The 24,931-nt window shown below is 53.5% G+C and overlaps 3 protein-coding genes across 5 annotated transcripts in view; 1 reads left to right on the top strand and 2 right to left on the bottom strand.

The window, feature by feature from the left end:
- LOC121272879 (semaphorin-7A-like) overlaps positions 1-3,158 on the bottom strand; it is a 28,196-nt gene extending 25,038 nt beyond the window's left edge. The window contains exons 1-3 of the mRNA XM_041179716.1: positions 2,974-3,158; positions 2,316-2,455; positions 1,382-1,444 (exon numbers count right to left, since the gene is read on the bottom strand). Coding sequence (XP_041035650.1) covers positions 1,382-1,444; positions 2,316-2,455; positions 2,974-3,061 — 291 coding nt within the window. The 5' untranslated portion in view covers positions 3,062-3,158. The remainder of the gene's footprint in view (positions 1-1,381; positions 1,445-2,315; positions 2,456-2,973) is intronic.
- The window catches only part of LOC121272921 (semaphorin-4B-like), a 114,932-nt gene that overhangs the window by 31,394 nt on the left and 58,607 nt on the right, over positions 1-24,931 (top strand). The window lies entirely within an intron of this gene.
- Positions 9,735-12,583, bottom strand: LOC121272878 (leucine-rich repeat and immunoglobulin-like domain-containing nogo receptor-interacting protein 1). Its single transcript, XM_041179715.1, has 2 exons — positions 12,401-12,583; positions 9,735-11,543 (listed from the first exon to the last, which is right to left on the bottom strand). Exons 1-2 carry the CDS (start codon positions 12,581-12,583, stop codon positions 9,735-9,737), a joined length of 1,992 nt encoding a protein of 663 aa, XP_041035649.1.

Below are 24,931 nucleotides of genomic sequence, written 5' to 3'. Positions count from 1 at the left end.
CCATAAGGAAGTGTTGAAATTCATTCCTGAAGAAATAGGTTACAAAAGTAAGGAGGTCATGTTAAATTTATATAGACCCTTGGTTAGACCACACTCGAGTACTGGGTGTAGTTCTGGTCTCGTCGAGGATTGTCTCATGCCATGTAGCATGATCTAAGGCTGTTCACCATGTCCTGCTTGTACTTAATCTTACTGCCAGGCTGTTTGACCACTGCTGATCACCTTGTCACATTATCATGATATAAAGGCACCAATCGCTCATAAAGAATTGAGGATTCACATTGTGGGTTCATTTATTTAGACTAGGTACGCATGAACAGATATGCATAGATAGAAAGCTCGAAGACATTACAGCAGAGCTGGTGTGTGTGTGTCCTCTGCTCAAAAGCAAAAGTGAAACTAAAACTGGATTGCATGATGCACTTCCCTTCTAGTGATGCCACGCTGCTATCCCTTAAAGGTGTGTTACAACACTGGTCTCTGTATCATAAAAAGGATATTGAATTACTGGAGAAGGTACAGGAAAGGCTTACAACAATAACACCACAATTGAGAGGGTGCAACTACCGGAAAGGATCGAGTCAGCTGTGACTCTTTCTCAGGGAAGTACAGCTGACTGGAGGACACCTGATCGAGGTCTTTCACATGATGAAGAGGCTCAGTAGGGTGTAGTGGAGAAACCATTTCCACTTGTGGCTGAGTCCAGAACAAGGGGACATAAATATAAGATAGACGGAACAAAGAAAGAATTTAGGAGGAACTTCTTTACCACGAGAGTGATGAGATTGTGAAATGTGCTACCACAGGTTGTATTCAAGGGGAGACTTGATGCTTACTTGAGGGAGGATGGTAAACAGGGGTAAGCAGTGTGAGAGGGAGTTTGTGTGGAGCATAAACACCAGCACAGAGCTGATGGGCTGAATGGACTATTTCTGGGCTTCTAATACTGTGTAATTTTAAATAGGATCGGTCAAACATCAAGTTAGAGCATCTGAATCTCATGAACTATCACTGTGTCCATGGGATCAAACCTGGATCGCACAGAACAACAGAGGTCCAGGCCGGCAAGGGTGGAATCAGCTAGAAGGACTGAATGGGTCTCCTCCTGTAACTGTGGAGCAGGCAGAACCCAGTGAATCAAACCAGATCCACTCCCACCAGACAAAATAACAGCATCACAATCGGCAGCCAGATTATCAGCTCAGTTCGTGTATTACTGATGTCTACAGCAGTGCTTTAGGGTGGGGCCAGATTCATTAATAGACAGTGACCATGACTGGAATACACAGGGCGATGTAGCAGCAAGAGGTTCTGAATGTTTAAATATCTAACATTCATTTACAGAGTGATGTTGCAGATTGAATCAGTCACTCAGTCTTACCGGGTTCGGGGTTCCTTTGCTCTTGCAGCTATCCTTTGTGTTATCATCCAGAGATAATGGAATCTGATTGAAAACAGTTTTACATTAAAGATTTCACTTGTAGCACATATTTTCTTTTAAATGCTATTCCCACATTCCCCGGTGTAGTACCCCTCTCCTCCCTACCCCATTTCTCCTCCCGTCACTCAGCTCCCTCCCTCTCTGCTCCCATCCTCCCACCCCACTCCTCCTCTTCCCCAACATCCTCCATCCCCCTCCTGCTCCCCTTGAATCCCAGCCCCTCATTGCCCTCCCTACCCCTTCTGGGCTTTTCCTCCCCTCCCTTCTCCCCCTCCCTATCTCCTCCCTCCACCCATCTCTTAGCCATTCCTCCTCTCCCCCCCTCCCAACTCCATCCACTCCCGTCCCAACACCACTTCCTATCTCTTGTCTTCCCACCCCTCCATTCCTTTTCCCACTCCTCCCTTCCATTCCCCTCCTCCACTCCCCACTCCACCCCTCCGTTCCCTGACCCTCATCTCTCCCCCCTCCTCGATCCCCTCCTCCTCCACCTCCTCCTTTCCCCTTTTTTTTCTCTCCTCGCTACCCTCCCCTCCCCTCCCAAGGCGACAGTTGGAAGCTCTCAATACTGATCTCCCCTCCTCCTGGGAGACACCCTCCATCTTATTAGGCAAGACTCCCTCCTGAAGTTGGGTCTGAGGTGGAGAGATATCCCTCCCCCCCCCCCCCAAAGCAAGGATCAAGAGATTTCTATCTGCCACATTGAAGAGACCAGTTATCTTCAGCCACTCTATAGTCGCCAGTCAGGCAGTGTCGACCCTACTACACAGTGCGCCACCACCCATCGACCCTGACCTGACCACCCACCCCCCCCCCCCTAAGGTGCTGGGCAGAGAGAGGCAACAGCAGGAGGAGGAGGTGGGTCAGGCAGTACCAGTGTCTGAGAGACGTTGAATTCACTGAAGGAGAGGAACAGCACACTGTCGGTTGCTCCAATGTAGAGTGAATCCGACCTCTGGTCGTGGAAATGAACTGTAAACTTCTGCGGAGCATCGAACTCCGCAAGGGGCAGATCTGGTGGGGGCAGAGAGAGAGAGAGAGAGAAAGAGGGAGAACAGCAATGAACCATAAACAGACAGCACCAACCTGGGGATCCAAACCTCACTCAAAACTTCCTTCAAAAAGCCCATTTGTGCAAGAAAAAAATCTATTTACAACCAAAAAAAAACCCAGCAAGTTTCAACACCCCCCCCCCCCCCAGAAATATCACAGACACCAAAGTCATCAAATTTAAACCAGAATAACTCCCTCCCCCTCGCCCACCAGCCGGGGTGCAATGGTGTCGCATTGAGGACCAGAAATTGGTGCATTGCCGGCACAGCAAGATCCCAGGGCAGAAACCATTATTTTAAGGAGGTAAAAAAAAGAAGCATATTCTGATAACATGAGGACATCCAGTTCACCAGCAGAGCCTAGGAGAATTGTGAATCGGATACAAACGCGTTTAGGGCTTTTTTTTTGGGGGGGGGGGTGGTGGTGGAGAGGGAAATAACCCCCCACCCCAGCTCTAAATTCCGATTTTAAGAATGTACCTTTCAGTTTAAGTTTCAGCCTCGGCGTCCTTTCCACCGCATCTAGGAGCAGGAGGTGAGTTAGCGTCCAAAGCGCTATTTTCAGCATCTCGGAACTTCAACAGCCTCCTCCTCGGCTTGTCTCCACATGCAACTGTAAAGCACCGGGGCTCTCTCTCTCTCTCTCCTCTCTCTCCTTCTCTCTCTCTCACACACACACACCCTTTATCAACGTGCCACTGCGTCTGAGGTAGAAGGCAGCCTGAATCCCTGCTCAAGAGGCTGGGCTGTTGTCACATTTGCTCTTCTCGCCTTGGGTGGGGCAGGGGAGAGGTAGAGAGAGAGAGAGAGACAGAGAGAGAGAGAGAGAGAGAGAGAAACCTGCCCTAAAAGCTGCCAATGCTCTTCTTCCCTTATCAATAACTCAAATGCCTGGGAAAGCTGCCCTTTCTGCAATTCCTGCCCTGGCTGATTGGAGAATGTTGCGTTTTATGTGACATTATGTTCTGAGCTTATGAAAGCTTTTTTAAGTTACGCCATGTACTCATGACCAGCAAAGGCCCTTTTAGGCACTTGCCCCGTTGGCTTTATCTTCGTGTCCCACCCTTGCGCCCAGCTAGGTCCTCTGGCAGAGGCAAGGTGGGTACCCTGTGCAGGAGACTCAGTCAGGGCCGGCTACTGAGGGCTGGGTTACTTGGCAGCCAGCCCAGAATCCTCTTTCCACGACTTTGTGGCTTTTCAGAAATGCCCTCTTGAAGGGGTGCAAGGCGGTCAGTCGTTGTATTGGGGGTTGGGTGGTTGGGTGGGTGGGTGGGTGGGTGCAGGAGAACTAACCGTTGACTCTAGCTTCCCTGCGTCAGGATATCAGTCAGGGTTTCCGCTCCTCATTATTGTCTGGTGAACCTCCCACTGAGGTCAAGGCAGGGACAGGTGGGATGCCTGTCATGGTGGGATACCATGGTGTCACTCACTTGACCGGACGTGAAGACCAGTCACTTGCGAGTGGCATGTGACCCTACCCCTCCTCATTACAGGTGCCAGCCCGGGCACTGTGAATTTTCACGTGTCCTTCACTCTCCGATGGCAGCTAAACGCGCCCCCTCAATTCGAAACAGGGGTTACTACATTGGTCGGACCCCGCTACCCCCCCCCCCCCCCCCCCCCCCCCCCCCCCCCCCCCCAAACGCTGGTTCGGGTTTCTGAGGGATTGCAGGGTGAGCTACATGTCGCTGGATGGATCAGTGAATTGGTCAGTCAATCTGTCAGCAGAGACCACTTCTCACCTACTCCTGTGCCCCCCCACTAGGCTACTTCAGCCCACCCCACCTAGAGAAACAAAACTTGCTCTTCGACATTCACAATCTCAGAATGTCCTGAAGCACTTCGCAGCTGATGAAGGACTTTTTGAAGGGCTGTAATGTTACAGACAGGAGGGGGGGTTAATTTAAACAGCCCTGGTTTCTCCTCTGGCTACCCGTGCCTAAACAGAAAGGTGTTTTGATTTTTATTTCCCTCTTTATAAGCAATGGCATATTTCCGAACCCCTCAATTTTGCGTGTGATCCACTTTTATTAATAACCCCGCAGCAAACTCAAGGTAGTATGAATTCAAAGGGTTAGTTTATTTGCACACACTCACACGCAGGAGAAGGGTAGCAATGCTGCCTCCTTTTCACTCATACAGTAAAAGAGGGATAAAGAAAAGAAAGATTTAACAGGCAAAGACCACAGGGAAAAGAATTATTCTTTCATGTGAGTCCAGAGTCCAGAATCAAAGTCCAGTGAGGTATCCTTCATGGAATTCTGCAGGCTGAAAACTGATGCTGTATGACTTACCAGTAAAGTTGACTTCACATGAGGAGATAGGTATGCAGAGATGAATCAGTCTTGTAGGCAATGGTATAGAAGTTCCAGTAGAAACAGTGTAGAGGGGGTCTGGTATTCAGTCTGTGCAGAGACCCTTTTCTGTGCTGCTACTTTTTGATGGTAAGATGGCAGGCTGAGTTTTCAGTACAGAAAGGCAATATAACTGGTTCCACCAGGGGGAGGTTCATGCCACATGACTCCCACCTCTCTACTCAGGCTTTGACAAAGAGTATGTATCCCTTTGTGTGGGTGTCTGAGATTTTGAAATGTTCCCAACATTCAGATTTGACAGGAAGATTGTGGGGTTAGATACAGTGTAAAGCTCCCTCTACACTGTCCCCATCAAACACTCACAGGGCATGTGCAGCATGGGGTTAGATATAGAGTAAAGCTCCCTCTACACTGTCCCCATCAAACACTCCCAGGACAGGTACAGCACGGGGTTAGATACAGAGTAAAGCTCCCTCTACACTGTCCCCATCAAACACTCCCAGGACAGGTACAGCACGGGGTTAGATACAGAGTAAAGTTCCCTTTACACTGTCCCCATCAAACACTCCCAGGAAAGGTACAGCACAGGGTTAGATACAGAGTAAATCTCCCTCTACACTGTCCCCATCAAACACTCCCAGGACAGGTACAGCACGGGGTTAGATACAGAGTAAAGCTCCCTCTACACTGTCCCCATCAAACACTCCCAGGACAGGTACAGCACGGGGTTAGATACAGAGTAAAGCTCCCTCTACACTGACCCCATCAAACACTCCCAGGACAAGCACAGCACGGGGTTAGATACAGAGTAAATCTCCCTCTACACTGTTTCAATAACATGGCCTCATTATCAGAAGAGTGCTCTAAGTGTGAAATTTCTAAATAGTGTAATATAAACACAGGCTCCTGTGTTCTAATTCACTCTCCCCTCGATTGATTGACCCTGTGCTCCCAGTTTGGCAACACCATCTCCTGCTCGCACAGTATCTATAAGCATTAGTTTGTTGCAAAGGAATTATTCTTCCGGATGAATGTTCATGAAGAGGTCGCATACTGCCGATCAGTATCAAGAACACTCTTGGCAAGCAGACATGTAAATTCCTCTCTGAATACCCACCCCACCCCCCCCAACATCTCTTCATCTGCTGGAGATGGCCACACGTTATAGATTCACAGATAATATATATACACTGAAGTCAGCCAAGAGCTCAGCTGTGCATGTGTCAGCGGGGCCTTCAGCAGAAGAGGACCTCTCAGTCCTGCCCTTCTGCCATGGCATGTGACTCATAAACCAGGGGTTGGCCTGCGCCCCATTAACCTTCAGTTCTGACGTATTTGGATTTCATAACAGGAGACAATGGCCTCTGCCTGATAAGTGCCCTTGGTGAGTCAATGCAGCTACCCAGAGTGGTTCAGAGCCATGGGCATGAGAAGGACCCAGGTCCAATCGTTGGTCTGTACCATGATTCACTGACCTCTGCTGGCGCAGCAGTTGTGGCTTAGAAAGCAGAAGCAAAGTCAGCCTTGCCCCCTCCTCCTCCTAGCCCCGATGCATGTGAGGCTCAGCCATGATGCCTTCCACATGTGAATAGTTGAGCACCTCACTGCCTGGGCTCACTGAGATCAGCCACCTCAGCCCTGACTGGGGAGGGGCTGTGCATATGTGCCCAGAGCCATTAGCTGAAGGTTGTTCCACAGGAAAACACTGCTCTCTGTGAAACTTTGCAAAGTACTTTATTGAGAATAAAAATTCATTTGCTTAAGAAGCTTAATAGCTAATCCCATAAAATTCTGAGCGGAACACTGCTGGTGAAAATCTTCCTAGCCAAGGTAACGGACCATTTGAACCCAGGCCTTTACACCCAACAGTGATGGAAGGCAGAAGCTCTGTCCTGGGACTCTCTCAGGGGATTGTAGACCCCCATATGTGTGTGTGGAAATGCACAGCTATCATGCCAGGGACAGCTCTATGGGTCTTCTGCACCACCTCAGACCCACCGCTCACCACTGATAGAGCGATTTTCGTCCTCTGCTGGATCGTAATTTGGTGTGGATTTAAAGCCAGTGTCTATAATTTGTTTCTGTCTGATTACCATCTTCCCCAGTGTGTCTGCAGGTGTTGACTATGGCCTCATCCATGTTAGACTCTGTCCTGGAGGCCTGAAGGACAGGGCACCACCTCACCCACTCCAAGGAGGGCAGGCACGTGAGGGAAGGGAAGTTAGGATTATTGCCCAGGGCACCATTGAAAATAGCTCCCATCCTGACAAGAGACCCTGGAGGAGGGCCTCTGGACCTCTTTTCTCACCCTGCCCACCAGGGCTACGCTCACTGACCCCAGGATGTGTAAAACTACCATCACATCAGTATTAGCATGCCCGCGTGCTAATGTTGTGCCAGCTGGACATCATGGTTCTCTGCTACCCTCTGTCATGGGGACGGGTAAGGAGTAGGCCACCAGTGAGCGATGTGCCAGAGTTGGGGGTGGGTGTGGGGTCGTTGAGGTTCCTGAATTCTGCCTCCTTCCGCCCCCACCACCAATCCCACCAATTGTCAAGTTCTTAATGCCGAGAGGAAGTGTTGAGCAAGGGACTGGGTACAAAACACGGTGGGGGGGGGGTGGTGGTTGGCTGGCGCCAGGGAGAGGAATTCAGAGACAGGGCCGATCTAACGAAAGGTCACTCTTCTCCTTCAAATAATCAGTCTGGAACAGGCAGGGGCATGGAGATGACATCCCTTCCCCCACAACCCCACCCCACCACCCCCACCCCCTACCCCCGCCCCCGCCTCCGAACTATATACTGAAGAATTCGATCCTGAGGCAGGAGTGAAGGGGTTGTAAGCTGGTGGACGGAGCTGTTAGGCTGTGATCTGCCTCACTATTTGCCTGGCTGCCCTTTACTTCACTGCTTTTTGGCAAAGCACATTGAGGACAGCATCGGTGGAGAACAGCAAGAGTGATGGAAACAGCATGGAGGAAGATCCCGGACAGTACGCTCAGTGCTACTGTGGAGATCCAGTTACCCTCTGAACCAAGAGAGGGAGCTCCCTCTCTGACTGATAGCATTATCTTTGTTTACATCACCATGGCATTGTGAGAGGAACTGGAGGGCGATAGCTTACTCAGCCTGTCAGGGCATCCAACGTGAATTTAAACCCACTGCTCCAAACAGTCCCTGGCCTCGTGCCGTCCCACCTGTCCCTTCACATAATCCACCTTCTCAAAATAACAATACTAAAACAGAGGTGATAAATGATCAAGGTTCAAAGTTGCTTGGGATTTAAAATGGCTTCTGACAATAAGATTCCCTCTACACTATGGGTCTTTTTTAAAATTCATTCACGGGATGTGGGAGTCGCTGGCTGGGCCCAGCATTTATTGCCCATCCCTAACTGCCCCTTGACAAGGTGGTGGGGTTGAGCCGCCTTCTTGAGCCGCTGCAGTCCCTGTGGTGTAGGTACACCCACCGTGCTGTTAGGGAGGGAGTTCCAGGATTTTGACCCAGCGACAGTGAAGGGACGGCTGATATATTTCCAAGTCAGGGTGGTGAGTGACTTGGAGGGGAACTTCCAGGTGGTGGTGTTCCCCATGTGTCTGCTGCCCTTGTCCTTCTAGGTGGTAGAGATTGTGGGTTTGGAAGGCGCTGTCGAAGGAGCCTCAGTGAGTTGCTGATAGTGAGACCCTGAAGGAAGTCCAAGATTTTGAATCCCTCGTGTTAAAAAGGGTCCTTGACAGTGGGTCACCTTTAAAGGGGATTGTAATAGGGAGCCTGGCCCTTTAAAAAAGGGGCCAAATTGTTAGATCCTGTTTGAGAGGGATGCCTGAGAGTCAGATCCCCATTTTTAAAAGGGCCTTTGATGGAATGATGTCCTCTTTATGAGGAGAGACTCTCTCTTTATGAGGCAATCTTAATGATGTGACTCTTATATCAGGGGGGCCCTCGAGCGTGACCTTCTCTACTTTGCAACAGCTAGATGGTCAACCCATTCCCCTTAACCTACATGTAAAACAAGTTGAAGGACAGTGCCTGGCTCATCCTTGTTTTAACCACAAGACATTCTGGTCTCTCAGTACACAGGCTGTCACCTAACGTAGAAACACTTCAAATCAAAGCAGCCAATTGAACACTCAGCAGGCAACCCATTGAGAGATACGTCCCAAGGACTTTGATTCCATGTCGAACCCACTATGTAGCGGGTCTGGAGCACAGAAACAGGGTCTAACTGGTGTCAGCTCCACACGAGCCTCCTCCCACCTCTCTTCATCTAGCCCTATTATAGTGCTGTTGCTGACTGTCGGCATGTTCCTGTTTGGATGACTATTACAGGGCAAGGTCACACAAATCTCATGGTGCTGGTGTTGCTGTCGGCCAAAGTCAGAATGCAATTGCTGGCAAACAAACAGCCAGTTGGGCCTTCAAAATGGGCAATGGTTGGCAGGCTTGTACTGAGCTTTTTAAGTGGTATTCCTCTTCCAGACTTACATTGGGAGTGGGGGTTGGTGGGGGGGAAGGGGGAGCAGGGTGCAAAGGGGAGTTCAGATTCCACTGCCACTTTTTGCCCCTCATGTACTTCTCAATTTGCCAAGCTTTGCCTGTGAGTCCAGGCAGGAGAGCGGCCAGGTCGTTCAACACGCAGAGCACCCCGACCAAGAGCCGGTGATGAGAGAACACATCTGCTAGCATTGGATGGCAAGTAGGAGTGGGAACCCTGTCTGGTTTTCCCACCCCTGGGCACTGCTCGCACAACCCCAAAGGCCAATCGTAGTGCCACCTTAGCATGCCCCCGGGGTAAGATCAGCCAATCCGGCACAGGCAGGGATACAGAGCCCGAGACCTTCAGCTCCTTTCTTAACAACTTAAGCCGTGCAAAAGCCCCTTGACCCACTGTGTGGGGCCTAGTCCTGCAGCAATACTTCCCCCTTCCTCAGAGCATTTTTGTGGTGTACTTGATGGCTTCTGACTGCGCATCTGTGCCACTGGATTGAAACGGCACCTCGACCTCGCTGGTGCGTTTAATGGGCCCCTTCACCTTGCTCCAAAAGAGGAGCAGCGTGAAGCAAAGGGCAACGACACTTAGGAAGGACACCGAACCGATGATGATGACAATCGACAGGGTCTTTTCGTCCAGGACGGAGCTGTGACTGGCGTCGACCTCCGGCTGCCGAGTGGAAAGGTCAAGGGTCACGTTTGGCATGAAGCTTCGGACCTGGAGGACGGCGCTGGTGGTGTCGCTGCCCGCTGCGTTACTGGCAGTGCACTGGTAAGTGCCACTATCCTGCGTCTGTGCATACCAGATCTCCAGGCAGCCATCGCCACGTACCCTGAGCCTGCCGCGTTGCCCGCTGCTCAGGACCCGTTGCTGAGGAGTGGACCACTGGATGGCGGGGGTTGGGTCCCCCTCAGCCTGGCACTGGAAGCTGGCTGTCTCCCCTTCGCCCACCGTGGCCAGCTGTACCATCTTGCTCAGGATCCTGGCTCTGCTGCAGGTGAAGTAGCCGGGCAGAACGATGGCCCCAAAGTCTTTGAACGCCTTGCCCTGGGCAGGCTCAGGCTTGGCGCAAACAGGCTCGCGGCCCTCGAAGTTCAGCCGTGCCCTCCTTGCAATGATCCACAGGAGCCTGCAGTCGCAGGCCAGCGGGTTGGCATCCAGTCGGAGGGTAGCCAGGCTCCCAGCGGAGTGGAAGGCCGACTCCTGCAGGGTCTCCAGCCGGTTGCCAGAGACGTTGAGTGTCTGGAGGTGGCTCAGGCCCCGAAAGGCAGAAGGTTCAATCACAGAGAGCTTCCCACCGACCAGAAGCAGCTCCCGGAGGCGGACTAACTCCCCCAGTAAGTTCCCTTGGATCACCGCGATGGGGTTGTAGGACAGATCTAAAACTTGGAGATACACCATGTGCTTGACGGAGTGGTAGGGGACCGAGGTGAGGTTGCACCTGGTGATGGACAGCGAAGTTAGGTTGAGGCCGTGGAAGGAGTCTGGATTCAGAGTGCCGAGCCTCGGCCATTGCTCGATCTCCAGAACCCGGAGGTTGCGTAAGTGCTGGAAGGAATTGTCCTGGAGCGTGGCAACGTTTAACCCATGGAACCTCAGCGCTCTCAGATTGCTGAGGTGAGACAGTGCGGCAGTGGGGACGCTGCTGGAATTGGTCACCCCCAGGGTGAGGCGCTGCAGGCTGCTCAAACCAACAAAGGCCCGGGGCGCCACATAAACCAGCTCCCCCCCCAGCTCTAGTTGGCGGAGGTTGGGCAGCGCTCCGAAGGTCTCGTCCAGCAGGATGACCAAAGGATTCCCGCGGATGTCCAGCGTGGTGAGGTTGGCCATCGCTCCAAACACACCCGGCCAGATGGTCTTCAGGCGGTTGTTTCTCAGCCGCAGTGTGCGCAAGCGAGGCAAGCCACCCAGAGCCCCCGGATCGATGTTGGAGATGAGGTTGCTACTGAGGTCCAGGTTCTCCAGCTCCGAGAGTTCACTGAATTGGCCCAGCCTGACGGAGGTGATGAGGTTCCTGCTGATGTCCAGCCCCTTGGTCTCCAAGGGAACTCCTTCAGGTGCAGCGGTGAGCTCCCTCCCATGACAGACAACAGTTCCATTTAACATCCAACAGTCACAGGATGAGGGACATTGCTGTGCACAAGCGCCCAGAAGTACCAGGAGGATCAGTGCAAGACTTGGCCACACGCAGGTCAGACCTTTGACGCACAGCTGGGCACTTCCACCGAGTGATATTTCTCCCATCTGAGCATAAGAAAGCACAGAGTGGCATAAGGGTCATTTCTCACATTAACCCCATTCCTCCCACAAACCAGGGACAGTCTACCCAAACGCAGCCTCTTAGACGGAGAACCTTCCCATGCCTCTAGTAGCACATGAGGCAGACAAAGTACAGGCTTATGTCTGTTTCCATGGCTCATTTTTCTGAGGAAGGATCAGCAGCCTGTCCCCAGGGCTATAACTCCACCAAGACACGCTCCTGCTCTTACCGCACGCCATAGGCACATTGGAAGGTTCTACAGGTTGATATTCGACCTGTTTGGCTGCATTACAAACACATCCTTAACCATCAAATGCTGGAGTGGGACTCGGACACGGAGGTAGGGACACCACCCACTGGGCCACAAGGCCTCTACCCACTCGTTTAACCTCCTTCCACGTCCCCTATATGGACTCTACCCGCCCATTGAAACTCCTCCCAGGTCCCACGTTCAATCCAATCTCTCACAGTTTGCCACCCCTCCCCCTCCTTTCCCCCCCCCCGCCCTTCTATTAAACCCACAGCAGCCCCTCCAGGTTACTGAGACGATTGTGACCCAGGCCTAAAAATTGGCAACAAGCCCATGTGCTGGGTGGACACTTTGTTTGGAGAAGTTTGCAGGGCTGTGGGGGAACAGTGTACGGGGCAGGGATGAGACTAATCGGGCAGCTGTTTCAAAGAGCTGGCACAGGTACAACGGGCTGAATGGTCTCTGTCAGCTCTCTTCTAATTCCATTACCTGGAGAGGAGGAGTGTAAGCTGCTGAATTCCCCCCCCCTGGATGCTGGGGAGAAGTGTATGTTAGCTCCCCTACGTAACGCTGGTACGGGCGGCTGCCTACCTGGTGATGTTGCAAGGCTGCCCCCTTCCTCAGCTCTCTGTCCTGGTGGGAGAACTGTCGCAGCCACAACCAAGTGGCTTCCCTTCGGTCCAGCGTCTGCAGGAACCCTGCCAAGACCTGCAAAGGGTGAACGATTTGCCAGCTGTAAGCCCCTTGGTGCTCAAGTCCCAACTTCAGGTTCATTCGGGATCGAGCTGTCTCACTAAAACCTCTGGAGCCCTCGGTCGGGAAGGTCCTGCTGTTGGTGGGGGAGGAGGTTGAATTGGAGGCAGCTCTTGCCCACCACCCCCCCCCCTCCCCCCTCCCCTCCCCTCCCCTCCGCTCCCGAGAACTAACCAGACCTCGGTGGCAGAACAGTTGGATCGCCTGCTGCGCTTCAGAATAACATGATACTCTGTGGGAGAGGGGAGGAGAGAGGAAGAGAGAGACAGACTGACCAGCAAACCAGGAGAAGGAATCTCAGTGAGAGAAACAGGGAGAAGCAAACGGGAGCAGGGGAAGAGAAAAGGAAGGAGAAAGTAGGCAGACGATCTGCAATAAAGCATAATCAGAAGCCAGGCACTTGCCACAATACATCGTATGCATTGATAACTGGTTACCAATGATTGCTAAAATTAATGGTGTATTACTATTGCACATTAGCAATGGCATGCCCGGTTGCTGGTTCCTTTTGCTCAGCACTTTGCGGGTCAGTGAGCAGCTTAATGTTGACGTGACGGAGCAGGGACAGCTGAATCCATTTATACACTGGCATCTTCAACCTCTTGAGAAAGAGCACCGGTGTCTGGTATCGTCGGACGTTCGCTCAGCTTCCGCCTTATGCCAGCACCTTGGAAACAGAGTCAAAGAGGCAGAACTGAGCACACCCTGGGGGAGGCCGCTGGACTCTTTTACTGATACCTTGTGCAGTGGTGCCCATGTCCAAAAGAACTGGCCCACTCCAGAGAGCTGAGCCCATCTTTAATGGTGGGAATCCTAGAATCACTCCCACTGCATTGGACAACCAATTGTAAAATATTCCCATGCCTTCAACTGCCAGGGCCTAATCTTTGAAATTCCTCCCCCCCCCCCCCCCCCACAAACCTCTCTGTCTCTCTCTCTCTCCTCCTTTAAGATGTTCCTCAAAACCAACTTCTTTGACCGAGCTTTTGGCTGCCTCTCCCTAATATCTCCTCATGTGGATCGGAGGTCAGATTCTGTGTGATAATGTTCCTGTGAAGCATCTTGGGATGTAAGACTTGGGTGGGGGGGGCGTGGGGGGGGGGGGGGGGGCGCTGTGTAGATGCACATTGTTGCTGTCGTTCCTACAGTTGGCCTCAGCATCGCTGGGTTATCAAGAGTTTCAAAAGAGGAGGCAGAGCTCCTGGATCCAATCACGAGTGTGCGTGGGCGTGTGACGCCTCTCACAGTCAAACAGCCTGCCAATGCTCTGTGAGCTTCGAAGGGAAGAATGACCACGGAATGCACCAATCATCTGTGGGGCTGTAACCCCCCCCCCCCCCCCCTGCTAGTATCAGTCTGTATGTAAGGGCAGGGGCACAAGAGGCTTCGGTTTGGTGTCTCACTTTAATGACAGTGCATCTGGCGGTGTAGTACACCCTCAGCGCTAGCATGAGTCTCTGGAGTGAGTCTTGAACCCCTGACCATCTGACTCTGGAGTGAGAGCGTTACCCGCCCAATCTGAGCTGACGCGCAGTTGTGCAGAGACTGAGAGAGCAACCCCGGCGTTGGCAGAGATCTTCCCAGCACCGTGAACTATATTACCAGGGAGCCTAATGGTCCCAGCACTAATTCTCCTCGAGCAGGTCACAGCCGTGTGAAAGTAAATCTCTAATCCTCTTTATGATGCAGAGACCGGTTCTCTGTGGCTTTGTACCTTGCCTGCTGGCCTTTCTGTTGTCAGAACATCCCCCTCCCCATCGGACGGTGAATTCTGCAGCATAGATTGCGGATGCAGGCCGGGGGCGAGGCACAGGTGAGCTGTGTAAAATGGCTACGGATCCAGTATTCTTCCCCCACCCACCCCCCCCCCCCACCCACCCCCACCCCCTGATGTCCTACCGCTTTTAGCTTGCCTGCTCCGGATTTGAATCAGAGGCCCGGTACCCCAGTCTCTGCAGTCTCCCCTGTGAGAGTTGGACCGCGCTCGATGCTGGCCAAACTGTAAAGGGCTGTGGGGGAAAGAGCAGGGAGAGAGTGGGACTCACTGGATGAAGCGTTACAGGCACAACAGGCCAAATATCCTCCTTCTGTGCTGCAGGATTCTATAACTCCTTGAATCGCTGATCCCAAAACTCTACGCGTTGTTAGACTCTCTGACCGTTTTGCCTGAAGCTTTGGCCAAGTTGAGTTTGTTAATTCTTTAATTGCTTCTACTTCAGGAAAGGCCTTCTCTTCCCTTTCTTAAAAAAGAAAACCCAAAGCCCCCCACACTCTCCCCGCTTGCAGACCGACCATCCAGAAACTTATTTCCTGGCACATATTTTGCCCTCTAACCGTCCGTCAGGGGTTGATGTTTGTTTTAATGCATTCCCAAAGGGGGGCGGGTGGTGGTGGGGGGGTTGTGGGCGCCGCTGGGTGTGGGCCCAGCATTTATCGCCCGCCCCTAATTGCCCCTGGAGGAGGCGGTGGGCGGGTGAGGGTGGCGCTTCCCTCGGATTGCTGCGGGTGACTGCGGGGAGGGAGCGACCGCTCTTCCGCAAGGAGGGGCCTGCTGCCCCGGGCCCTGTGTGTAGGTTGCCGGCCCCGCCCGGGTTCCTCACCGCCCCTCCAAGATGGCGCCCGGAAGACAGGCACCGCCGAGGGCAGCCTGGATGGCAGCCACCTGCCTCGAGGGCCGAGGGGGATGCCCAAGAGTAAAGTAAAAAGAGCCATCGTCGCAAGCGGCGACAGGCGGTAAAGGGACGTGCGTCCCACCCTGGAGTAGACTGATGCCTTCGCAGTCAGGCCCGAGGCCTGTGGGCGTCAACGTTGTGACCGACAGGGGCTGAGTCACTGGGTGGAGAGGGTAATGACGGATGGGTGGAGTGTTGGGGGGGGGGGGGGTGGGGTAGCGGTGGTGGGTGGGTTTGGTGTTTGAGGTGGCATCCCCTCGGTGGGGTGGTGGGGGGCAAGGAGGGAGGAACTCCAGACGCTGTGGAGCAGGCGGGCATCAGAGGGCAGCCCAGGTTGTCAGTGGTGGGGGAGTGGTGGGGTGGTGGGGGGGGTGTGGGGGGCGGATGCGAGAGGGGTGAGATCGAGCAGGCCCAGGCGAGGTAAGCTATCTCATCTCTGTCCTTCACCGTACGTTCCTGTTTGAGTCTTATGGAAATGTGCGAGCTCTGGGAGAGCACAAATTCTCCGAGGCGAGAGGGGCCGTCGCCATGGCAATGCTACTGAGGCGTGAAAGAGTGATGGGTCTTCGCAGTGTCTGGAATCAGCCCCACGCTGGAATTTGCAGCTGCACAGGTGGGAGGGAGGTTCACTGACCATTCTCAGTGACTCAGCCATTCTCGGTGATTCAGTGTGTATATTTTTTTTTTCAACAATTCAGACCAGGAGGTGCTCACAGGATCGAGTTGTGCCGGAGGATTGGGGAGCCTCAGCCCTCGGTTAAAGCAAGCGGGCGGAAAGTCACGTTCTGTGGCTCACAGATGCTGAAGGTGTCAGCCGTAGACTTTTGGGCCTTGAAAGGAGGTGACTGAGAGGGGACCCTGCGGAGTCTGATAGGATGTCGGCTGCAGCTCAGTAGTTTGGCTCTGTCGCTCACCCGATTCAGAAGGTCATGGGTTCAAGCTCCCACTCCAGAGACTGGAGCACAAAATCCAGGCTGACGCTCGCAGTGCCAGTACTGAGGGAGCGCCACACTGTCGGAGGATCAGTACTGAGGGAGCGCCACGCTGTCGGAGGGTCAGTACTGAGGGAGCGCCACACTGTCGGAGGGTCAGTGATGAGGGAGCGCTGCACGGTCGGAGGGTCAGTGATGAGGGAGCGCCGCACGGTCGGAGGGTCAGTACTGAGGGAGCGCCACACTGTCGGAGGGTCAGTGCTGAGGGAGCGCCGCACTGTCGGAGGGTCAGTGCTGAGGGAGCGCCGCACTGTCGGAGGGTCAGTGATGAGGGAGCGCTGCACGGTCGGAGGGTCAGTGATGAGGGAGCGCCGCACTGTTGGAGGGTCTGTACTGAGGGAGCGCCACACTGTCGGAGTGTCAGTGCTGAGGGAGTGCCGCACTGTCGGAGGGTCAGTACTGAGGGAGTGCCGCACTGTCGGAGGGTCAGTACTGAGGGAGTGCCGCACTGTCGGAGGGTCAGTGCTGAGGGAACGCTGCACTGTCGGAGGGCCAGTACTGAGGGAGCGCCACACTGTCAGAGGGTTAGTACTGAGGGAGCGCCACACTGTCGGAGGGTCAGTGCTGAGGGAGCGCCGCACTGTCGGAGGGTCAGTAGTGAGGGAGCGCCACACTGTCGGAGGGTCAGTACTGAGGGAGTGCCGCACTGTCGGAGGGTCAGTGCTGAGGGAGCGCCGCACTGTCGGAGGGTCAGTGATGAGGGAGCGCCACACTGTCGGAGGGTCAGTGATGAGGGAGCGCCGCACTGTTGGAGGGTCTGTACTGAGGGAGCGCCACACTGTCGGAGTGTCAGTGCTGAGAGAGTGCCGCACTGTCGGAGGGTCAGTGCTGAGGGAGCGCCGCACTGTCGGAGGGTCGGTGATGAGGGAGCACCGCACTGTCGGAGGGTCTGTACTGAGGGAGCGCCACACTTTCGGAGTGTCAGTGCTGAGGGAGTGCCGCACTGTCGGAGGGTCAGTGCTGAGGGAGCGCAGCACTGTCGGAGGGCCAGTACTGAGGGAGCGCCGCACTGTCGGAAGGTCAGTAGTGAGGGAGCGCCACACTGTCGGAGGGTCAGTACTGAGGGAGTGCCGCACTGTCGGAGGGTCAGTGCTGAGGGAGCGCCACACTGTCGGAGGGTCAGTGATGAGGGAGGGCCACACTGTCGGAGGGTCAGTGATGAGGGAGCGCCGCACTGTCGGAGGGTCAGTACTGAGGAAGTGCCGCACTGTCGGAAGGTCAGTACTGAGGGAGCGCCGCACTGTCGGAGGGTCAGTGATGAGGGAGGGCCACACTGTTGGAGGGTCAGTGATGAGGGAGCGCCGCACTGTCAGAGGGTCAGTGCTGAGGAAGTGCTGCACTGTTGGAGGGTCAGTACTGAGGGAGTGCCACACTGTCGGAGGATCAGTACTGAGGGAATGCCGCACTGTCGGAGGGTCAGTACTGAGGGAGCACCGCACTGTCGGAGGGTCAGTACTGAGGGAATGCTGCACTGTCGGAGGGTCAGTACTGAGGGAGTGCCACACTGTCGGAGGGTCAGTACTGAGGGAATGCCGCAGTGTCGGAGGATCAGTACTGAGGGAGCACCGCACTGTCGGAGGGTCAGTACTGAGGGAATGCTGCACTGTCGGAGGGTCAGTACTGAGGGAGTGCCACACTGTCGGAGGGTCAGTACTGAGGGAATGCCGCAGTGTCGGAGGATCAGTACTGAGGGAGAGCCGCACTGTTGGAGCTGCCATCTTCTAGATGAGATGTTTATCTGAGGCCCTATCTGCCTTCTCAGGTGGATGTAAAAGATAACACTCTTGAAAGTAGAGCATGGGAGGAGTTCTCTCCAGTGTTCTGGGACAAATAGTCATCCCTCAACCAACATCACTAAAAATGTGACCTGCTCATTATCAGATTGCTCTTTGTGGGATTTTGCTCTGCACAAATTGGCTGTTGCACTTCCTACATTATAAAAGTGAGCTTCATTGGCTGTAAAGGGCTTTGGGTTCTTGCGAGATTGTGAATGGTGCGATAGAAATGCAAGTCTGTATTTTTGGAGAAGATAAACCCTATTTCGGATGGTGCAAAGAGCCTTGGCTTCAATGTAATGAGGATGCAGGCAGGAGGGGGAGAATGTAACATGGGGTATATGGACGAGAGTGTAAGATGGGGTATGTAGAGGACGAGAGTGGAAGTTGGGGTGTCTGGAGGAAGAGAGAGCAAGATGGGGTGTCTGGAGGAAGAGATTGGAAGATGGGGTGTCTGGAGGAAGAGACAGGAAGATGCGGTGTCTGGAGGAAGAGAGTGGAAGATGGGGTAATGGAGGTAGAGACAGGAAGATGTTGTATATCGAGGAAGAGAGTGCAAGGTGGTGTATATCGAGGATGAGAGAGCAAAATGGGGTATCTGGAGGAAGAGACTGCAAGGTGGGGTATCTGGAGGAAGAGAGTGCAAGATGGGGTATATGAAGGAAAAGAGTGCAACATGGGTTATCTGGAGGAAGAGAGAACAAGATAGGGTATCTGGAGGAAGAACGTGGAAGATGGGGTGTCTGGAGGAAGAGAGTGGAAGACGGGGTGTCTGGAGGAAAAGAGTGGAAGACGGGGTGTCTGGAGGAAGAGAGTGGAAGACGGGGTGTCTGGAGGAAGAGAGAGCAAGACGGGGTGTCTGGAGGAAGAGACAGGAAGATGGGGTGTCTGGAGGAAGAGAGTGGAAGACGGGGTGTCTGGAGGAAGAGACAGGAAGATGGGGTGTCTGGAGGAAGAGAGTGGAAGACGGGGTGTTTGGAGGAAGAGACAGGAAGATGGGGTGTCTGGAGGAAGAGACAGGAAGATGGGGTGTCTGTAGGAAGAGACAGGAAGATGGGGTGTCTGGAGGAAGAGAGTGGAAGATGGGGTGTCTGGAGGAAGAGAGTGGAAGATGGGGTGTCTGGAGGAAGAGAGTGGAAGATGGGGTTTCTTTGTATGAAAATAAGAAATAGATGCAGAAGTCAGTCTTTCAACATCTCGAGTCTGCTCAGCCATTCAATAAGATCATGGCTCATCTGTTTGTTTTTCAAATTCCTCATTCTCATCTACCCCCGATAGCGTTTGATTCCCTTGTCTAACAAGAATTTACCTACCTTAAATATATTCAATAACCCCGCCTCCACCACCTTCGGAGGCAGATAGTTCCAAAGTTGCATAACCATCTGAGAGAAAAAAATTCTCCTCATCTCTGGCCTAAAAGGGTGACCCCTAATTTTAAAACAGTGACCCCCTAGTTCTGGACTCACCCACAAGAGGAAACATCCTTTCCATGTCCACCTTGTCAAAGCCGTTCAGGATCTTTTATACTTCAATCAAGTCACCCCTCACTCTTCTAAACTCCAGTGGAAACAAGCCCAGTCTGTCCAACCTTTCCTCATCAGACAACCCACTCATTCCAGGTATCAATCTAGTAAACCTCCTCTGAACCGCCTCCAATGTATTTACCTCCTTCCTTAAATAAGGAGACTAAAACTGCACACGATATTCAAGATGTGGTCTCACCATTGCCCTGTATAACTGAAGCATAACATCCTTACTTTTATGTTCAATTCCCCTTGTAATAAAGGATAACATTCCATTAGCTGCCTTAATTACTTGCTGTACCTGTGCACTAACTTTTTTGTGACTCGTGCACTCGAACACCCAGGTCCCTCTGCACCACGGAACTCTGCAGTTGTTCTCCATTTAAGTAACACTCTGCTATTTTTATTCTTCCTGCCAAAGTGAACAACTTCACATTTTCCCACCTTACACTCCACCTGCCAGATTGTAGCCCTGTCACTCAACCTACCAAAATCCTGTCCACAAACACCTTACGTCCTCTTCACAACATACTTTCCCACCTATCTTTGTGTCATCAGCAGATTTTGTTATCATGCCTTTGCTCCCCTCATTTAAGTCATTGATGTAACTTGTAAAATGTTGGCTCCACGTGTCACACACTGCCAATCAGAGAAAGGCCCAGCTATACTCTCTATTGTCTGCAAGCCAGCCAATCCTCTGTACATGCTAACATTTAACCCCTTGGAGCAAGAGAGTGCAAAATGGGGTATCTGGAGGAAGGGAGGGCCAAGAATTTAGGTTAGATTTATCTATGTGGCTTTATTTAGCACTCGTGGCATTCTTTTCGAATTAAAATAGCTGCCTCACCGATAGCTCTGAAGGTGCAGGTTATATATAGCCTGTGTATTGCTGAGTTAAAGGAAAGCCAGCATTCATTTTCAGACTGTGGTCACAGCCAGGGCAAGACAATTGGCCACAGCAACCGTGGGTAAATGTGATAAACGTTAGCGAGGGTTCTTGTTCCTAATTGCCCCATTCCCTATCTCTGTAACCTCCTCCACCCCCTACACCCCTCCCTATTTCTGTAACCTCCTCCACCCCCTACACCCCTCCCTATTACTGTAACCTCCACCACCCCCTACACACCTCACTATCTCTGTAACCTCCTCCAGACCCTACAACCCTCCCTATCTCTGTAACCTCCTCCAGCCCCTACACCCCTCCCTATCTCTGTAACCTCCTCCAGCCCCTACACCCCTCCCTATCTCTGTAACCTCCTCCACCCCCTATACCCTCCCTATCTCTGTAACCTCCTCCTGCCCCTACACCCCTCCCTATCTCTGTAACCTCCTCCAGCCCCTATACCCCTCCCTATCTCTGTAACCTCCTCCAGCCCCTACAACCCTCCCTATCTATGTTACAGCCTCCAGCCCCTACACTCCTCCCTATCTCTGTAACCTCCTCTACCCCCTACACCCCTCCCTATCTCTGTAACCTCCTCCATCCCCTACATCCATCCCTATCTCTGTAACCTTCTCCAGCCCCTACACCCCTCCCTATCTCTGTAAACCCTCTCCAGCCCCTACACCCCACCCTATCTCTGTAACCTCCTCCAGCCCCTACACCCATCCCTATCTCTGTAACCTCCTCCAGCCACTACACCCCTCCCTATCTCTGTAACCTCCTCCAGCCACTACACCCCTCACTAGCTCTGTAACTGCCTCCAGCCCCTACATCCCTCCCTATCTCTGTAACCTACTCCAGCCCTTACACCCTACCCTATCTCTGTAACCTCCTCCAGCCTCTACACCCCTCCCTAACTCTGTAACATCCTCCAGCCCATACACCCCTCCCTATCTCTGTAACCTCCTCCAGCCCCTACACCCCTCCCTATCACTGTAACCTCCTCCAGCCACTAAAACCCTCCCAATCTCTGTAGCCTCCTCCAACCACAACAGCCCTCCCCACCCCTCCCTATCTCTGTAACCTCCTCCAGCCCCTACACCACTCCCGAAGTCGGCAACATCCTCAAGCCATTAAGCCATTCCCTATCTCTGTAACCTCCTCCAGTTCATACACCTCTATCTATCTCTTTAACACCTCCCAGTCCCTACATCCCTCCTCATCACTGCAAACCGCTCCAAGCCCTACACCCCTCACTATATCTGTAACCTTCTCCAACCACTAAAATTCTCCCAATCTCTGTAGCCTCCTTCAGCCCCTACACCCCTCCCTATCAGTGTAACCTCCTCCAGCCCCTACATCCCTCCCTATCTCTGTAACCTCCTCCAGTCCCTACACCCCTCCCTACATCTGTAACCTCCTCCATCCCCTACACCCCTCCCTATCTCTGTAACCTCCTCCAGCCCCTACACCCCTCCCTATCTCTGTAACCTCCTCCCGCCCCTACACCCCTCCCTATCTCTATAACCTCCTCCAGTCCCTACACCACACCCCAGCCATGTAACCTCCTCCAGCCCCCACAACCCTCGCTTGCTTTGCTACTTCCTTCAGTCCCTACACACCTCCCTATCTCTGTAACATCCTCCCCATCCATGTAACCTCCTCTAGCCCCTACACCCATCCCTATCGCTGTAAACTCCTCCAACACCTACACTCCTCCCCAGCTCTCACTATCCCTGAAATTGCTCCAGCCCATACAACCCTCACTATCTCTGAAACCTCCTGCAGCACCTAGACCTCTGCCTATCTCTGTAATCTCCTCCAGCCCCTACACCCCTCCCTATCTCTGTAATCTCCTCCAGCCCCTACACCCCTCCCTTTCTCTGTAAACTCCTCCAGCCACTAAAACCCTCCCAATCTCTGTAGCCTCCTCCAGCCCCTACACACCTCCCTATCTCTGTAACCGCCTCCAGCCTCTACATCCCTCCCTATCTCTGTAACATCCTACAGCCCCTACACCCCTACCTATCTCTGTAACCTCCTCCAGCCCCTACACTCCTCCCTATTTCTGTAACCTCCTCCAGCCCCTACACCCCTCCCTATCTCTGTAACCTCCTCCAGCCCCTACACCCCTCCCTATCTCTGTAAGCTCCTCCAGCTGCTACACCACTCCCTATCTCTGTAACCTCCTCCAGCCTCTACACCACTCCCTATCTCCGTAACATCCTACAGCCCCTACACCCATACCTATCTCTGTAACCTCCTCCAGCCCCTACACCCCTCCCTATCTCTGTAACCTCCTCCAGCCCCTACATCCCTCCCTATCTCTGTAACCTCCTCCAGCCCCTACACCCCTCCCTATCTCTGTAACCTCCTCCAGCCCCTACAACCCTCCCTATCTCTGTAACCTCCTCCACCCACTACAACCCACCCTATCTCTGCAACCTTCTCCACTCCCTACACCCCTCCCTATCTCTGTAACCTCCTCCATCCCCTACACCCCTCCCTATCTCTGTAACCTCCTCCAGCCCCTACACCCCTCCCTATCTCTGTAACCTCCTGCAGCCCGTACACCCCTCCCTATCTCTGTAGCCTCCTCCAGCCCCTACAGCCCCTCCCTATCTCTGTAGCCTCCTTCAGTCCCTACACACCTCCCAATCTCTGTAACCTCCTCCGGCCTCTACACCCCTCCCTATCTCTGTAACCTCCTCCAGCCACTACACCCCTCCCTATCACTGTAACCTCCTCCAGCCCCTACAGCCCTCCCTATCTCTGTAACCTCCTCCACCCCCTACACCCCTCCCTATCTCTGTATCCTCCTCCAGCCCCTACAACCCTCCCTATCTCTGTAACCTCCTCCAGCCCCCACACCACTCCCTATCTCTGTAATCTCCTCCACCCCCTACAACCCTCCCTATCTCTGCAACCTCCTCCACCCCCTACACCCCTCCCTATCTCTGTAACCTCCTCCAGACCCTACACACCTCCCTATCTCTGTAACCTCCTCTACCCCTACACTCCTCCCTATCTCTGTAACCTCCTCCATCCCCGACACCCCTCCCTATCTCTGTAACCTCCTCCACCCCCTACACCCCACCCTATCTGTGTAACCTCCTCCAGCTCCTGCACCCCTCCCTATCTCTGTAACCTCCTCCAGCCCCTACACCCCACCCTATCTCTGTATCCCCTCTCCAGACCCTACACCCCACCCTATCTCTGTAACCTCCTCCAGCCCCTACACCCCTCACTATCTCTGTACCCGCCTCCAGCCCCTACACCCCTCCCTATCTCTGTAACCTTCTCCAGCCCTTACACCCCTCCCTATCTCTGTAACCTCCTCCAGCCTCTACACCCCTCCCCATCTCAGTAACCCCCTCCATCCCCTACACCCCTCCCTATCTCTGTAACCTCCTGCCGCCCCTACACCCCTCCCTATCTTTGTAACCTCCTCCAGTCCCTACATCCCTCCCTATCTCTGTTACCTCCTCCAGCCCTTACACCGCTCCCTATCTCTGTAACCTCCTCCAACCCCTACACCCCTCCCTATCTCTGTAACCTCCTCCAGCCCCTACTCCCCTCCCTATCTCTGCAAACCCAACCAGCCCCTACACCCGTCCCTATCTCTGCAACCTCCTCCAGCCCCTACACCCCTCCCTATCTCTGTAACCTCCTCCATCCCCTACACCATTCCCTATCTCTATAACCCCAACCAGCCCCTACACCCCTCTATCTCTGTAGCCTCCTCCAGCCCCTATACCCCACCCTATCTCTCTAACCTCCTCCAGCGCCTACACCCCTCCCTATCTCAACTCCTCCAGCCCCTACACCCCTGCCTATCTCTGTAACCTCCTCCAGCCCCTACAGCCACTTCCTATCTCTGTAGCCTCCTTTAGTCTGTACACACCTCCCTATCTCTGTAACCTGATCCTGCCTCTACACCCCTCCCTATCTCTGTAACCTCCTCCAGCCTCTACACCCCTCCCTATCTCTGTAACCTCCTCCAGCCCCTACACCCCTCCCTATCTCTGTAACCCCTCTCCAGCCCCTACCCCACACTATTTCTGTAACCTCCTCCAGCCCCTACATCCCTCCCTATCTCTGTAACCTCCTCCAGCCACTACACCCCTCTCTATCTCTGTAACCTCCTCCAGCCCCTACACCCCTCCCTATCTCTGTAACCTCCTCCGGCCCCTACACCCCTCCCTTTCTCTGTAACCTCCTCCAGCTCCTACATCCCTCCCTATCTCTGTAACCTCCTCCAGCCGCTACTCCCCTCCCTATCTCCTGTATCCTCCTGCAGCCCCTACACCCCTCCCTATCTCTGTAACCTCCCCCAGCCCCTACACCCCTCCCCATTTCTGTAACCTCCTCCAGCCCCTACATCCCTCCCTATCTCTGTAACCTCCTCCAGCCCCTATACCCCGCCCTATCTCTGTAACCTCCTGCAGCCCCTACACCCCTCACAATCTCCGTACCCGCCTCCCGCCCCTACACCCCTCCCTATCTCTGTAACCTCTGGCAGCC

This window comes from Carcharodon carcharias, chromosome 36 (genome assembly GCF_017639515.1).
Source record: "Carcharodon carcharias isolate sCarCar2 chromosome 36, sCarCar2.pri, whole genome shotgun sequence".
Classification (NCBI taxonomy): Eukaryota; Metazoa; Chordata; class Chondrichthyes; order Lamniformes; family Lamnidae; genus Carcharodon; species Carcharodon carcharias.
This window is presented reverse-complemented; position numbering and strand designations above follow the sequence as displayed.

What these genes read in the sequence shown, in the direction of transcription:
- LOC121272878 (XM_041179715.1), bottom strand. Translation starts at nt 12,583, where the DNA reads ATGAACCTGAAGTTGGGACTTGAGCACCAAGGGGCTTACAGCTGGCAA. An exon ending in CAGCCTTGCAACATCACCAG is followed by an intron (nt 11,544 to 12,400) that starts GTAGGCAGCCGC and finishes TCTTATGCTCAG; the next exon opens with ATGGGAGAAATATCACTCGG.